The sequence below is a fragment of the Osmerus eperlanus genome, chromosome 1 (assembly GCF_963692335.1).
Source record: "Osmerus eperlanus chromosome 1, fOsmEpe2.1, whole genome shotgun sequence".
Classification (NCBI taxonomy): domain Eukaryota; kingdom Metazoa; phylum Chordata; class Actinopteri; order Osmeriformes; family Osmeridae; genus Osmerus; species Osmerus eperlanus.
In genome coordinates, this window is record NC_085018.1 from 18,678,049 (window position 1) to 18,694,121 (window position 16,073).

Below are 16,073 nucleotides of genomic sequence, written 5' to 3' on the forward strand. Positions count from 1 at the left end.
CCGGCTCTCTGTCGCTCTACCTCAAATACACATTCCCCCTCCCCTTCTGTCTTTTCAGAAAGGGGGAGAAAGCAATGATGCACAGGGAAAGAAATACGTCACATAGATGAATGAAAGAAGAGGACCGAAGGAAATAATTGACTAAATGAACAGGGGAGTTTGGAAAGAGGGACAAAAAAGTCTAAATTAATTAACAGGTTAAAAAGCTAAATTAGAGGAGGGTTGGAGTATGGGAGAGGGAAAGAGGAAAGGGTGGAAAAGGTGACAGGATGAAGAGTGGGAGAGGTGATGAAAGAAGAAGGTGGGAGAGAGGATAGGAATACCAAGGAGAACAGGAAAATCCTAACGGTAAGAAAATTAAGGCTAGATAACGAGAACAAAATTATTATATTAACATAGCTCTTAAGCCTCTCCTTTTCTAGCAGTCATCAGGTTAATTTCCCACATTCCTATTGGAGTGGCAACCATTCCTATTGCACCCTTTTCAGCTGTGAGCAGAGAGCTAGCCACAGCGTGCTCACCTCCCCCACCCCTGCTTCTCCTTCACGTGCAGGGAGCTTGCCTGTTACCAAGGTGTTAACATCTTACAGTAAGGAGTCACTTCTCTGTCTCACTCCCTCAGGCACTCCCTTTACGTGTGGATATACAATATATATCCTGTACATTGCCCTGTAATTGTCTTGCATTACTTAGCGATCTTACTAAGCAAGTGTGTGTGTCCTAAAGAAGGCAACTGTAATTTTTTACAATATTCTGTTCTATATTGTATTTAAAACAAATTATATGATATAGGTTAACTGTATTCTCTTCAATCTAGCAATAATATACTGAGTGTTCAACCTCATCATCTGCATAAACAAAATGTAGATTCTAGGAATAGCAACCAACCGCTACTGTCCCCATGCTAATCGGACAGCTGACGCACATCTGTGTTTTTCTGTAATCTCCAGCATCAGAGAACATCAGTCTTCTTGAGGTGTGACCTCCAATTTAAAGGGACATTTCTTTTTTTCAAACATTGTGTAATTCCACTTTCCAGCATTGGCATTACGGTATTCTATTCAGAATTATAAAAAATGTTTGCAATCAAAATTTGACACACAGAGATATAGACACTGCAATGCAAATAGCATGATGGATAACACGGACAGTGAGTCAGAATTATGCCTGCTTGCCATGACATAGAAGAAGAAAGATCCATCCTGCGACATACAGGATGGGGGGGGGGGGGGGTATGGTGAACTTGAGTAAGATCAGACCTACTATAAGAGAAAAAGCTATGTTGCCTCAAGGGAAACTTTTTTTTAACTTAAATTATGTTGCAATGGAAATACAACTTGATCTGCAGTAGAGGAAGTCAACGACATGAATAACAAAGAAGTACTGATTATCAAGCAGCAAGGGCCTAAGTGATTTGTAAGAGAAGTATACAGGAAGTCAACCCCAGATCTTTGCTGCTACAGTATATATCTCTTAAACAGGAAGTGGCTCAGAAGAAAGACAGTGAAAAATAGAGCCAGCAAGGCATTCTATACTGCCATGACAACCTCATCAGGGGCACATTATCAGTAACCACAACTTACAGACAACCTTCCTGCTCATTATCATTATACTGAATGCAATTCGTATGCAATACTCTTATTACTGTTTGGTATCCAAATGCTACTCAAACGTGAATAGTGATAAATATTGCTAAATACATTACGTCATATCACTTTTTAGACTCACTAGTTAATGAGTTATAACTGGTGGAATCGGTGAAAAGGTTCAAGATTCAATCATTTTTGTATTTTAGGAAGACGAAAGTATGTCAACACATGATTGATTATTAAGACACTGTTTTTCACCACTACACACTGCATGTACATACCAGTACAAAGCGTGTAAGATTAGCTTAATGTTTCCAATAAATTATTACAGAAATACCATTATGTTAATGGTTAAAAAAAGCACTTTCTCTCTCACATTGAAGAGAACACATTCTGAGCCATGGAATCATGGTCGGGAACTGAATTGTGGTTTCCTTGGTCCTTTTGACCTAGCTAGACAACAATCTATCTTTCAGACCATATCTTGTCTAGTCATTTTGGTGTCACATGTATAATAATATGACAACAGCATATTATAATCTGAAATTCTGCAACTGGGTGTGCACATGAGCTGGGGCTGTTACAAAATATTTTAGGGTGGATGTCAGTTAAGAGGTAAACTGCAAATGGGACTTCCACTTTTTTGTAGAAAGTAGCAAGATAAAAACATAAATAACACAAGTCTCAGGCTCTTTGATCTACTGTTGAGTCAAAATAACAGTTCTCAAAAATAAACTATATTTAGGTTTGTTTGAAATCTAGTTGTTTTCTCTCTATGTTGATAGAGGCCCTTATCAGACTGAGAGAACAACTACATAGAAAGCATTGTCTCATCTCAGTTTAAAACATGCATTATGAAAATGGTTAAATTGTTTGTATGTGAGCATGCATGTATTGAGTACACAATATTAATGGAACAGGGAAAGTGATTACCTATGGAAGCTTAACTGACATTTTAATGTCAATAAGATAGAGAAAATGGTGAACACAGTGTCTACTTTAAAGCAAGGACAACAGGGCAAGCACAAGATGTTCTGGGTTTGTTTTAGGAATATAATACAGCTTTTTACTGATCATTTATCACCTACTACTTGGAATGCGATAGAAATCGGGTTGCATTGTGAAGTACACATAAGCCTGATGCTATGCTGATTAACATTGGTGTACTTCACCCAGGTGCTCAAAAACCAACAAACCATTAATTCAAATAAACCTCCAATGGTGTGCTATCAGTGATGTTGAAAGATGAAAAGCCTTGCCTGCATCATAAAGACGGAAGAGTTGTTGCAACAGCATCGTTCCTGTATGTACAGGCATTCTCTCACCTTGGATGCTGTGAAGGTAAACCTTTAGGCCGGATCGCATCTGCTGGTCATCTACCCTCTCGAGCTGTTTAAACAGTTTGGCAAAGTTGGCCTTCATTGACTCGTGCCGCTTTACCTCAGCCCGAATTGCGTTGGACTTGAAGATATTTTGGTTGTTCATCTCAGCACTTGAGCGTGTCTTTACTCACTTTAGACGAAAATTATACATTATTTGTCTACATGCGCACGTCTATTCATCTACTTTAACCGACCCATTTTATGCAACACACTCCTTTCAGCTCTTGATCGGCCAAATTATAAATTTGTATAAAAAAACAAAAAAACAAAACACTTTTGGTCCATCATTCAAGTGTCTGCGAAAGAACTTCCCAATGCATGTATTACTGTCAAATGACTTCCTTATTTGAAAGCTTATCGGCCTGATCGTCTGTTTTGGTACTACCACAAACAGAACTGACACCTGGTGGATGGGCCAAATTTACAGCAAACTTTCGATAGGCTACAATTATTTTAGACATGTATGTATGTAATAGTATTTTGGTATAACATGAGGGCTTTGTTGACTTTAGCACCACCACAATTTGTAGTTAAACTAGACTAAATGTAGGCCTACATGAAATTAATTTAGCAGAGGCATTTATCCAAAGCGACAAACACATAGAGTATATATTTTACTAGACACATTGCGAAATAAGTTTAATCGAGTTTAATAAGATACCATCTTAGGCTTTGTTGAACTAGGCTACTTTTATTTTATTTTTATAAAACATCACTGGAACAAAAATCTGCAACTACAGCGGAACAGTGATTGACAACATCATTGGTTACGCTTATCTTGACTTGTTATCGCGGTGGTTGTTGATTCGCGAACATTTTATGTGCGATCCAGATAAGCCAATCATATAAGACCAAGTACCAAGTCGATTAGAATGCTGGTTAGAAAAACTACGGATTTGATTAAGTTTGTTAAATGTCAGGATATCCTTTTTAACTTTCTGTTTAAAGGAACCGCGGTGGTTAGCTAGTTTCAGCTACAATGTTTATCGGAGAATAAACAGTTATACCTTGTGAACATAATATTAAAATCAACATGGTTTGTGGGGGTTTTACGTGCTCTAAAAATGCTTTTTGTTCCCTTAACATAGTATACATGGTAAGTGCGCTACGCTATCGCTAATATTGAGGTCAATGTCCACATTGCAGTGGGACCAAGTCAAAAACACGAATGTTTCTTTAAATGAGTTAACAATTGAGTTCGCTAACACTGTAACTGGATTTATGACTTCTGAAAACCATGACATAATCAACTTGAATACATCAGCTATAGTTTTAAAATGGGAAACAAGCTAGGGGTCTGTCTCTGAGTTGTTCAGACAGCTGTTTGTAAAAGCTCGTTAGTAGCGTGTTCCGCATTACACTCAAGTCGAAGTGAACTATCAACGAAGTGGGCCCAGATTATTTACTGACTGATAAAATTGCGAATATATTGTAGCCACCATAGTTTCAACAACCAAAAATGTACTGGATCAAAGTTATCCACCTTTTTTGGGGGGCGTGTTTTTACTGAATATGTAATTACTATAAATGTGTGTATCTACAGTATGTATGATTTCTTTAAATAATCTTGCACTCTCTCCACCCAAGTTGGTAGGTCTACTGTTGATTGGAGTGGCAGCATGGGGCAAAGGCTTCGGCATTGTGTCCAGTATCCATATAATTGGTGGGGTCATTGCTGTAGGCTTCTTTCTACTGCTCATCTCCATCGTAGGCCTCATCGGAGCCTTAAAACACCATCAAGTCATGCTTTTCTTTGTATCCTTTTCATGCTGCAGTAGTTGTAATGCAATGCAATGTCTTTTTTTTTTTGCTTAATGATTTGTGTGCCCTAGGTTCAATTACAAAGTGTATCCGACTGAACTAGCTACAGATCCTTGACTATTCTCTCTTCAGTACATGGTGATTCTGTTCCTAGTCTTCATCTTTCAGTTTGGAGTGTCCTGCTCCTGCCTCGCTATTAATCTTGAGCAGCAGGTATGTGTATATTCGGTTATCGGTGCAAAATATTATTACATTTCTGGGTGGCTTTGCATTCCCATTCCTGGAAATATGTATTTTTAATCTTACTGATGTGTTTGCAAACATAGGTAAAGCTGTTGAACACTTCATGGGGGCTGATGAGCAAAGACACACGTTTGGATTTGGAGACCAAGCTGAACTGCTGTGGGCTGTTGAACACAACTGCTAACCAAGAGCAATTTACTATGGATGTGCAGTTATGCAATGCGGTGAATATGAGCAATATGATATTCTTCCTCAAGAAATAGGAGTATACCAATGGGAACAAAGCAATAATTACACCAGCTGTCAGAAGTACAGAAATACTGAAGATAATGTGAAGTGTTCTCATTAACATCCTTCTCTGCCTCCATGTGGCTGTAGGACTGTAAGAGTGCAGCTCGTTGTTATACCTGTGGAGACATGATGCTGCAGCACTCCTCACAGGCTCTGAGGATCCTGGGAGGAGTGGGACTCTTCTTCAGCTTTTCAGAGGTCAGTTTTAACTCTTCCAAGCTTCCCCCAAAACTCACTGTGTTTCCAACGCAGGAACCTGGGTCTGGATTAAGTAAATCATTAAAAAAAAATCAAGGACCATAATGATAGAAGTGGCTGGCCGGCCAGTGGCAGACCAGTGGACGTGCAAACGTCAGTGGACTAAATTTGCCTAATTTTTGGGAGAAAGTTCCTGTGGTGGAAACATGGCTAACAATGTGCTGATGCAACCTCCTTGAAAAGTAGTTATGGGGTGTACAAGTTCCAGTGAGATGCAGCTACACTGCTCAAAATTAAAGGAACAGTTTTTTATCATGGTATGGCATGAATTACATTTAACTTCTCTGATAATAATCTGGTCAGTTAAGTAGCAGAGGGGGTTGTTAATCAGTTTCCGCAGCATTGGTGTTTCACATTTCTCCCTCTTGATCTCTTTGACTGGTTTTCCACTAGTGTTGGCTTTAGCTAGAGTCATTATCACTACTGGGAGCATGAGGCAAATTCTTAAGCATACAGAAGTGGATGGCACATCCACGCGTGCCGTTGCAAGGAGATTTGATGTGTCTCCCAGCACAATCTCCAGAACATGGAGGAGATTCCAGGAGACAGGCAGTTACTCTAGGAGAGCTGGACAGGGCCGTAGAAGGTCCTCAACCCATCAGCAGGACCGATATCTGCTGCTTTGTGCAAGGAGGAACAGGTTGAGCACTGCCCGAGCCCTACAGAATTTCTGGACCTGGTCGCGAGTCTCCCGGTCCTGTCCTACATCTATAAAGTTGAACAGTGGATTTTGGTGTTTTAAAAACCCATCGACACTGTATGACTATTTTTAGCCTGTGTTCTGCTCCTCTCTCTCACCAACCGTCTCTGGAGGAGGGGATCCCTCTCTGAATTGCTCCTCCCAAGGTTTCTTCCATTTTTTTCTCCTGTTGAGAGTTTTTTGGGAGTTTTTCCTTGTCTTCCTTGAGGGTTTAGGTTGGTTGAGGGGCAGTTCTATGGGCATATGTGAAGCCCTCTGTGACATGCTTGCGTGTAAAAAGGGCTATACAAATAAATTTGATTGGATTTGATTTGATACAGAATGACCTCCAGCAAGCCACTGGTGCGAATGTCTCTTCCCAAACAATCAGAAACAGACTTCATGAGGGTTGCCTCAGGGTGCGACGTCCTGTAGTGTGCCCTGTGCTCACTGCCCAGAACCGTGGAGCTCACTTGGCATTTGCTATAGAACACCAGAACTGGCATGTCTGCCCCTGGCGCCCTGTGCTTTTCACAGATGAGAGCAGGTTCACCCTGAGCACCTGTGATAGATGTGAAAGGGTCTGGAGAAGCCAAGGAGAACACTGTACTGCCTGCAACATGATTCAGCATGACCAGTTTGGTGGTGGGTCAGTGATGGTCTGGGGAGGCATCTCCATGGAGGGACGCACAGGCCTCTACAGGCTAGAGAACGGCAGTCTGACTGCCATTAGGTATCGGGATGAAATCCTTGAACCCATGGTCAGACCCTATGCTGGTGCAGTAGGTCCTTGGTTCCTCCTGATGCACGACAATGCCCGGCCTCATGTGGCAAGAGTATCCAGGCAGTACCTGGAGGATGAAGGAATCGACACAATTGAATGGCCCTCACGATCACCTGATCTAAACCCGATAGAACACCTCTGGGACATTACATTTCGGTCCATCAGACGCCACCAGATTGCTCCTCAGACTTTACAGGAGCTCACTGATGCCCTTCGACAGATCTGGGAGGACATCCCACAAGACACCCTCGGTCATCTCATAAGGAGCATGCCGCCATGTTGTCAAGCATGCATACAAGCACTTGGGGGCCATACAAGATATTGAGAAGCATTTTGAATTAAAGAAATTGAATTTTGCAAAATGTACTAGCCTGCCACATCATTTTTTCACTTTGATTTTGGGGGTGTCTGTAAAATTAAGCCCTCTCTAGGCTGAAAACTTTTATTTCTATCAAAGGAACGAAAGGATGCCACATCTAAGACATTCACCTGTCAATATCAGTATAGATATCCAACATCATTTTTTTTTCACATTGAGATCTGATGTGTTTTCAAAGTGTTCCTTTAGTTATTTTGAGCAGTATATATACTAAACAATGCTTGAATCCCCAGTTGTTATGACCTTCCAATAACAAATACTGACATGTAGCTCCCTATCACACTTGGCCTTTTTCATGTTTCAGATCTTGGGTGTGTGGCTGGCCGCACGTTACAGAAATCAGAAGGATCCAAGAGCAAACCCCAGCGCATTTCTATAGGAAAAGAGACCAAAGATGTACTACAAATACAAACCATGCCAAAGAATGCACTCATTGGAAACACATATGTACACTAACAGTATGTACACACTTATGTCAACATTTTAAGATAAGAGACTTTACACAGAATGAGGACGAATCTTGCAATTCCTTAACCCTTGTGTTATCTTCGGGTCATTCTGACCCATCAGTCATTGTGACCCACCGTCGTATTGCGACAAATTTACCGCATACAAAAACAAAGTGAAGCATTTTCTTTTAACCGTTGGGCTGTCTCAGACCCCCCACATTGCAAAGGTTAAAAGAAAATTATTTTTATTTGTTTTTGTATTGGGTAAAATTGGGTAAACACAACGATGGTTCGTTATGAACCTTTGGGTCATGTGACCCGAAGGCAGCACGAGGGTTAAGGAATACTGGTTGAACACAAAGTTAATGACATTGTAGTAAGGATATACATCATGGGTATTCACTACTAGTTTGTCTACATGTAACACACATGCACATTGACGAGTACTGATCTAGAGTCATTAGTACTGTGTATGGTATGCACTGATGCCCTTGGTTCATACTTTCCTTGTGTATGGTAAAATTACACTTAAGTTAAATAATATGTAGAGACCCCATACCCCAAAACTACTGTTGGCCTTAACATGAGTAGACTATGTGTCTGCTAGCATCTGTCATGCCATGACTATATTTTATCTGCAAAAACAATCTTCTATGTATATTAAGTTGAAGGGGGTTAAATGTGCTACAGTATATTTAAACTGCCCATGAACTGACTAATAAGTACAATATTCTTTCCTTCTAACCTACACATCTTTTTTCAGTATTGTTCTGCAGATTTAAACACTGCCAAAAAGAGCTGATTGTAGACATCCTTTGTCCTTATTTTAATTATGGTACCAGGCTTTGGACCTCTGCTCTTTAGTTCAGTAACAATAATCACCATATTTGTCTCAACAACCTGGTCCTGGGAAACAAACCTTGGAGTTGATAGGTGTTTGAATATGGGCTATACTACATACTGTACTAAAATGGGTCTTAAAACCTGAAAAATGATGCCACCTTTGCAATTAAAAGGGATGCTTGGTGCCCATATCAAAAGGACTTAAGACAATACTGAAATGGAAATGAATGGTACAATTTGGTTACAGTTACAACCGACTAAATCATGTCAAAAGGGTTAAAAAAAAATTGTGTTGATAGTACACAAATAGTGCCAACTTGAAAATATAATCTTAACATGGAAGCAATTGGGAGTGTTTGGCCATGCGTGTTAAATCACAGGGTCTTTCAAATCATCTCCAAATGTTTGTAGTAACTCATACTGATTAGAAGACAGTGGGTTTCATGTAAATGGGGTGCTACAGAAAAGGAGTGCTAGTGATGCTACAGAAAAGCTAGTTATATGCTCAAAAGAGTTGTCAAGTATCTTCTAACTGCAGTGTGGAATAACTTGCATACATCTTTATTCCTATCACTAATTAACTACACAATGTGAGTCCCCAGGTGAATGGAGATCTGTAATTTACAAATATTGGACATGCATTTTAGTACTTAAAATAGTATGTAACTAAATTAATGGGAGGGGAGATGGTATGTTTATGAATACTTGGCAACCAAAGCAAAAGTTAAATATTAAGGTTGTTGCTTTCCCTGCCAACCAGTGGAAAAGTACTGGCTTACATTTCTAGAACATTTGGAAATACTTAAGAAACTTCCATCTGCAAACACAATGTATTTATCATGTTTTACTTGTATCCATCTACTTGTGTCCCTGTGTAATTGATTTAACAAAATGTTGTTTTCCAATATGTTTTATATTGCTATAACATTTTATTTATATAATAAAATAGAGAATATATTCAATCAGGTAATAATTGTCAAGGGTCCAATTAAATCATGTTAACATTTGAGTGAAGTTTCTTCCTCTGTACTTTTGCTTCAATGGACAGGAGAACTCTTGTGCCTCATCATGTGGCATGTATGCATCCTGTAAATGGTACTAATGGTGTGTATTCATTTTCTGTTATGTCTGCCTTGAAAACATACTGATGACTTATTTACCTTCTGAGCCTATTGTATTATTTTAAGGTACTAATTTGCTATTAAAATGCTGATTGCAGACTTGTGTGTTCAGCAACTTGTCCCTCTCTGAAATAATATAAAACAAGACAAAATCTATACATTCTTGCTGTTGAATAACGCAGCCAATTTATTACTTGAGCAGCATGTATTTATTCTTGTAGCACTGGTAAAATGCAATTCATGGAATGAAATAGAAATACTTGATAACATTCTTTGGCCCTGTAACCTGTTTAACAATTGCCAGTTAGCGGGTGTGTACTTCTGTTTGCATCAAAAACATAATGAGCTTATAGATAACTGCACCAATTACACTGGCTATCAGTCCAGGTTGAGGGGGTGCTTCAATAAACATTTCATCTAGGGAATGAAAGGGAAGCTTGAGCATCCTTCTTCAGTTTCACATCCCTCTTTAAGACTTCAGTGAGGGATCCATCAGTTGCATCTGTCCATAGAGGTGTGTGGTACTAGTTACATTGACCAAACAGACAATAGTCTGAAATGCACTGTGTGAGTGACAAGGAACATGTAGTGACGTCAGGGCGACACTAGCACATTGTCACTCTATGCCATTCATCTCAGCTCTTTACCTAAGTCTCTGTCTCCTCCTCCAAGAAATACTTGTGTTCTAAAGCACTCAATGCAGAGATTCTTCTCAAGGGGTCAAAGGTTAGCATTTCCTAAGAGACGAAAAATTATTGGTTCAGCAAATCTCTCCAATGCTTTATAACGTTGCAGAACATGTACTATTCCAAGAGTAGCCTGAGGGCATGACAATATTAATCCAACAAATACATTGTTTAATGTATAACCGAAACCAGAAGTCTTACCTGCAGAAGTTCTGCCCCTTGATTATTGATCTCTGGAACATAGTGTGTAATTGGTCGGTGGCTGACAGAACTGAAATTATTTCGTGAGAGTGTGACCTCAGCAGGCCAATCTTCCTCCAATGGTAAGCCAATTACCCTAGAAAAGAACATCCATCAGTCAAATGTCAATGTTTGTCAAAACTACCCAACCATATTCAACCACAATTAACTGGAGCAATTGTAAGTATGGATGTACGTAATACTCACTCAAAAATCTTTCCCAGTTGGTCCACATCTGATTCTCCACAAAACAAAGGCCTGAACAATAAAGTTTAAACAAACATTAATATATGTGGATCTGCAAAGAAATGACTATTGCAGCCCAAGAAGTCCAAGTCTTTTTTGTTCCTGCTGACCTTTGCTCATGTCTGTGCTAGATTGTGTGGCCTTTGTCTGACCCTCCTTTGTGTGCACTGGTGTGATCTTTAGTTTGGTGCCATAATGATAAGAGAAGAATTAATCTGCCCCATAACAGCAACAGTACTGTGAAAAACGCAATATCACCACCAGGCAGCAGCAGATGGATTGCAGGAAAACATTTGAAACCTGGAATCACTTGGATTTTAATTTGAATGACCAATACTAGGTGTGCTAACTCACTTGCGCCGGAACATCTCTGCAAAGATGCAGCCAGTGCTCCAGATGTCCACAGGCGTTGCATAGGTGGACTGGAGCAAGACCTCTGGAGGCCGGTACCACAAGGTCACCACCTGAAACACAGTAAAAGGTTTGTGCATGTTTGCACGTGTGTGTCTGTGTGAGTGTGTTTTCTTACCACAGGGGTGAGGGCCATGTGGCAGCTGTAGATCCTGGCCAGTCCGAAGTCAGCCAGCTTCACCTGGCCTCTGCTGGTTACCAGAATGTTCTCTGGCTTCAGGTCCCTGTGCACTACACGGTTTGAGTGGAGGAATGCCAGGCCACACAATAACTGGCGCATAAGGTCCTAGCACATACAGAGCACACATTTAACCTGTGCACCAGGCTCTGTCCACATTATGGTAATTACATTTAGTCTTTTTTTTAATAATGTCCATATGCACATATGTATGTGTCAGTTATACTGACCCTTAAACATAGAATGAAGCTATTTATGTCATTTAGATTCTTACTCTGATGCGGCAGGGGGATAGTCCTGGGGCCGGGGCCTTCTCTAGATAGGTCTTGAGATCCTGGTCCACATGCTCAAACACCAGTGTTACTTTAGTTTCCTGGTCTGTCCTCAGGGTGGCACACACATCCATAAGCCTGGGGAGCACAGAAAAACACACAACACATTCTCATTCAATTTTCTCTCAAAGGAAGGCATAGCCTAATAACACTGGTGTACTTCATGGGACAAACTTAGAAGTCAGTCTTTGTGCATGTGGGCATAGTCTTGCACACGATTTGTGTTAGTAAAAGGTACATTCACATTTTTTTTAATTCTCTGGCTATATTTAAAATAAATCGTGTTATGTTAGAGGTGTTCTAAGTTCTTTACCAGTGTTCTCACTTTGTAAATACATGCTAACCAGCTTTAAAATTGTTTTACTAAAACCAGTGATTTGGGAGGACGTGTGTAAGTGCATGCTTTGCATGAGAAACAAAAACACATAAAAGTCTTACTTGACCACGTTGGGATGGTCAAACTGTTCCAATCTCTTAAGCAGAGCCACTTCTCGGACCGTAGAGATAGGGAGGCCATCTTGATCCGTCTGGACACGCACACTTTTCAAAGCTACAAACTGGCCACTCTCCATGTCCCGAGCCTTATACACCGTCCCATAAGCCCCTCCACCTATCTCAGCCACAGGCTCATACTGGACCCTACTGCCCTGGGCCATCGCCTGGCAAACTTACTGACTTGCAGTTCAGAGCAGGGAGACAGAAACAGGACAGACGTGCTGACACCTTACAAAAATACATACAAATGGAATGTGTGTGTGTGCTTTGTGTTCTTACCTGATGCCCACTGAAACAAGGGTTTGGTCAACAGGACATTCCTGAGGTCAACCACTGGCTGCCTGCAGACATGGTAGAGATATAAGGTTAGAGACATCGAAAATTGACAGTTGTGTTTTAATTCGGATACATAATTAGTATTTATTTGCACAACTTTATGTATTCGCCTTGCTCGAATAATTCATATTTTCTTCAAAATTTCAATAAGATTACCAAGCCCATAACTTTGCAACACGGTTAGACATTGAGGAAGAGAGCTCATGGTATTGGGACGTAGAAGCCTCAACACGTGGTGTTGTCCATATTTCATGGCGCTTTCTTTGTTTATTAATCTTAACGAAGACGGTGGATAAAATGACGACACCTCAAGTAAACCCACCAACGTGGCAAAAACGAGCAGCAATTGTGCATATCAAGTTTAGTTTGTATTTTTAACCTTATTTGCCTATGTGCTTCCTTATTATAAACTTAATTTTACACCATTTAAAAATAAAGCAAGAAACTAGTAAACACAAACCATTAAGGAAACGTCCTCTGCTTGGTAAAGCTATTAAACTATTCTGGAGTGATAATGGTAGCTTGTTAGAACAACTTACCACGTTTGTTGTTTTCTGGCCAAATAGCAGCCAAGTAAAATGTAGCTATCCTATGTTATAAAAGCATTAAGGAGCATTAAATTGTACCTACTCGTATGGAAACACATGCGTTGTCACTCGCGCATTGGTCTTTAAGTATTCGAGTGGAACAGTTGTATTGGTCTTCGATAAACTGTTAGATTAACTTCGGCCTTCACTTTTTTAACACTGCCAAATCTTTTGGGTGAAACGGAATAGCTTCCTGTCTATAGGCGGAGCCAGAGCCTTAGAAAAAGCAAAAAGTAGCCAATGAGGCTCTCACTGAGGCCTTTGGGAGCCATGAAAAATCTAAAATGTTTACATGTTTTTGTTATTTTGTCATTCCATGCGTGATCGCTACCTGGCATACGTTTTGTATCGTGGTGCTGGGGATATCTGGGAAAGCGCCTTCGGATTTTCATTCACTCTTGTGTCGTGCTCCGCATTCACCAACAGTACCCTGATGAAGATGGGGAGTATACTGGATTTAAACCACCCATTTAGATAGAAAATTACATTCTTAATACATTTATTGTGCCACCCCCGAAAACACTGCCTCTATAGTTGTACAGACTCTACTATGTAGATGCCTTGAAAAAGCGTGTTGGGATTTGGTGGTTTGTAAATAAAATTATTTAAAAAATTAACTGAATATTAGAATTGTCAGGCAAATTGTTATTTACACAGCTATTCATCCCTTTGAATAAGATCAGAGTGGATCATCCCTTTGAATAAGATCAGAGTGGTTCTGGGCAGATCCAATAGTTTTAAACTTCAACAGAGTACCCGCCTACAAGGAAGTCAACGCTTGTCAATGGAGCGAGGCCAGACTCTCTGTACAAATGCAATGTACGAGAGTCTGGTTAGGACCAGGCTAGCTAATCAGGCTCAGCAGGGCAAATGTGTTTTGAATCATGCAGAAATTAGCTGGAGATGACAACCTAAATCAGAGTGAGAAAGAGAGGATCTAACCTGTAGTGTAGTTTGTTTTAACAATGGACACAATGTGTTCCCCTCTCCTGGCCTTGGGAAAATGTATTTTGAACTGCAGTTCTCCTACTGCAGTCCTCAACTGAGTGCGCACAGCATATGCATTTAAGTGCAGGGCAGCCAGGTAAAGCCTGAAATGATAGTAATTTGTATATGAGCACTCAAAAACTCACTCTGGGACATAGGCTAAAATGCTATATTGGTGGAACCGGTGCTGGAATTTTAGATACTGATACTTGCACCAGCAAATACAATTTTTACTCTTCTACTCAACTGTGTCTTAACAACACCAAAACCATAACATTTACCAGCATGTCATCCCCAAATAGAAGTAAACCACATTTTTGGGTGCAAAGCGCAGGATCAGGCTGTGGAATCCTTCCAAGGCAGATGTTTGGTAGAATGGGCTTAATTTTTTCACATCACCAAGAACTCTCTTGTTCATTAGCACCTTCTCAAGCCTGTAGAGATCCTTGGATCCTACAAGGGGAAAAGAGGGAAATCAAAATAAAGAACATGAGTGAATTGCAGCTGACCAATTAATGATAGGATTTACATTTTATTTTCAATATTTCATATTGAGTAGTGGCATACCAGGCTTCAGCCACTTGTTTTTGTTAGCGGAAGGTAGGTGGAGGCACTTTGGGAAGAATGGATTTTCATGGACATGCACGTTCTGGATGTGGTTCAGAAGAGATGTCCACTTTGCCACCGTTTCCTCTCCACTCGAAGAACCAGCTGCTGCAGTAGAGGTGATTCTTGATGCTCTTCTGCCACAATTTCACCTTTTTGCAGTCCTTCTCCTTGGAGATGGCATCCACCTTTTTGGACAGTGCTGAAAATATTTAGAATAGGTGTCAAAGATTTTTTAATACAGTGTTTGTTCATTTTGCACACAATTATTATGCAAACCCTCTACTATCATCCCGGCACCCAAAAAACCCTCAAGACTGTGGAGATGACGGTGTAGCTAAAGTTATAACCGGAGTGAAATTGCTTGTATGTGTAAACATACCTGCCCAAGAAAGCTGATTCTGAAATGTTCCTACCTTTGCATAAATGCCACACATCATAAAAGTGTTTGATGAACCCTGTTCCCGGAAAAACTTTTGAAAAGTGTCTGTCTGTCACCAGGGAAGCCACTTTGACACCCAGATCTTTGCAGAACGTCCAGACTACGGATTAGCCCTTCCTTTTCCATAAGGACACTGCTTCCCACTTCATTGCTCTGTGGATGATAAAGAGACAATTTTTCTTTTACATAGATACAAAAAACTATTGCGTTATTATATGTTTTTATAATCTATTTACCTGTACAAGTAGGATATCAACTTGTTTTGAATGAACATGTTAAATCGTGATATCTTGTTTTATCTTTACTGAATATTATTATTTATAGAAAATGCTGTATTTTTACATTGAAGTAAAACAACCTGTGTCTAAACATGGGTTTATAATGTGAACGTACACAAGGTATATATGTTTGTACAATTACAAATCGTTTTTTCCCCTGCAAATTTGGTTTATTCAGGATAATAGTACACATTTAAAATGAGAAATGCTGTTTTTTTTACAAAGAAGTTCAATTAATAAAAGTCATATTTAGCGGCAAAGAACCCCCGCCACCCCCCCGCGGTCAAAGTCGGTCAAAGTGACGTAGATCTGTCATTTTTTGTTCCGCCCATTAAAACCTGATCTGAAAACGGAAGAGAAACTGTTCTACGGTCTAACTCCACATATCAGTGCGACAAAGTTTTCGCGCTTTGCACATGCTTTCAGGAACTCATTTCACACGTATATAATGTATAATAACTGAGAAGCAA

The 16,073-nt window shown here is 40.0% G+C and overlaps 2 protein-coding genes across 5 annotated transcripts; one reads left to right on the top strand and one right to left on the bottom strand.

Annotated features, from left to right (window-relative positions):
• Window positions 1-330: 330 nt before the first annotated feature.
• Window positions 331-9,876, top strand: LOC134024518 (tetraspanin-31-like). Of its 2 annotated transcripts, none has more exons than XM_062466999.1 (6): window positions 331-348; window positions 4,559-4,726; window positions 4,865-4,945; window positions 5,059-5,199; window positions 5,354-5,464; window positions 7,671-9,876. In XM_062466999.1, the coding sequence occupies exons 2-6, from the start codon at window positions 4,715-4,717 to the stop codon at window positions 7,743-7,745; spliced, it is 420 nt and encodes a 139-aa protein (XP_062322983.1). In that variant the 5' UTR covers window positions 331-348; window positions 4,559-4,714; the 3' UTR covers window positions 7,746-9,876. The 2 variants fall into 2 exon arrangements, with proteins under 2 accessions (XP_062322983.1, XP_062322974.1); XM_062466990.1 differs by lacking the exon at window positions 331-348 and adding an exon at window positions 3,900-4,067.
• A 97-nt stretch (window positions 9,877-9,973) lies between these two features.
• cdk4 (cyclin dependent kinase 4) lies at window positions 9,974-13,492 on the bottom strand. 3 transcript variants are annotated; one of them, XM_062466963.1, is made up of 10 exons: window positions 13,334-13,492; window positions 12,647-12,708; window positions 12,311-12,547; window positions 11,815-11,950; window positions 11,481-11,648; window positions 11,306-11,415; window positions 10,913-10,963; window positions 10,667-10,802; window positions 10,427-10,516; window positions 9,974-10,281 (listed from the first exon to the last, which is right to left on the bottom strand). In XM_062466963.1, exons 3-9 carry the CDS (start codon window positions 12,526-12,528, stop codon window positions 10,427-10,429), a joined length of 909 nt encoding a protein of 302 aa, XP_062322947.1. In that variant the 5' UTR covers window positions 12,529-12,547; window positions 12,647-12,708; window positions 13,334-13,492; the 3' UTR covers window positions 9,974-10,281. The 3 variants fall into 3 exon arrangements, with proteins under 3 accessions (XP_062322947.1, XP_062322964.1, XP_062322956.1); XM_062466980.1 differs by having other exon boundaries at window positions 9,974-10,516; window positions 12,311-12,543; XM_062466972.1 differs by having other exon boundaries at window positions 9,974-10,516; window positions 13,243-13,492.
• Window positions 13,493-16,073: the final 2,581 nt, after the last annotated feature.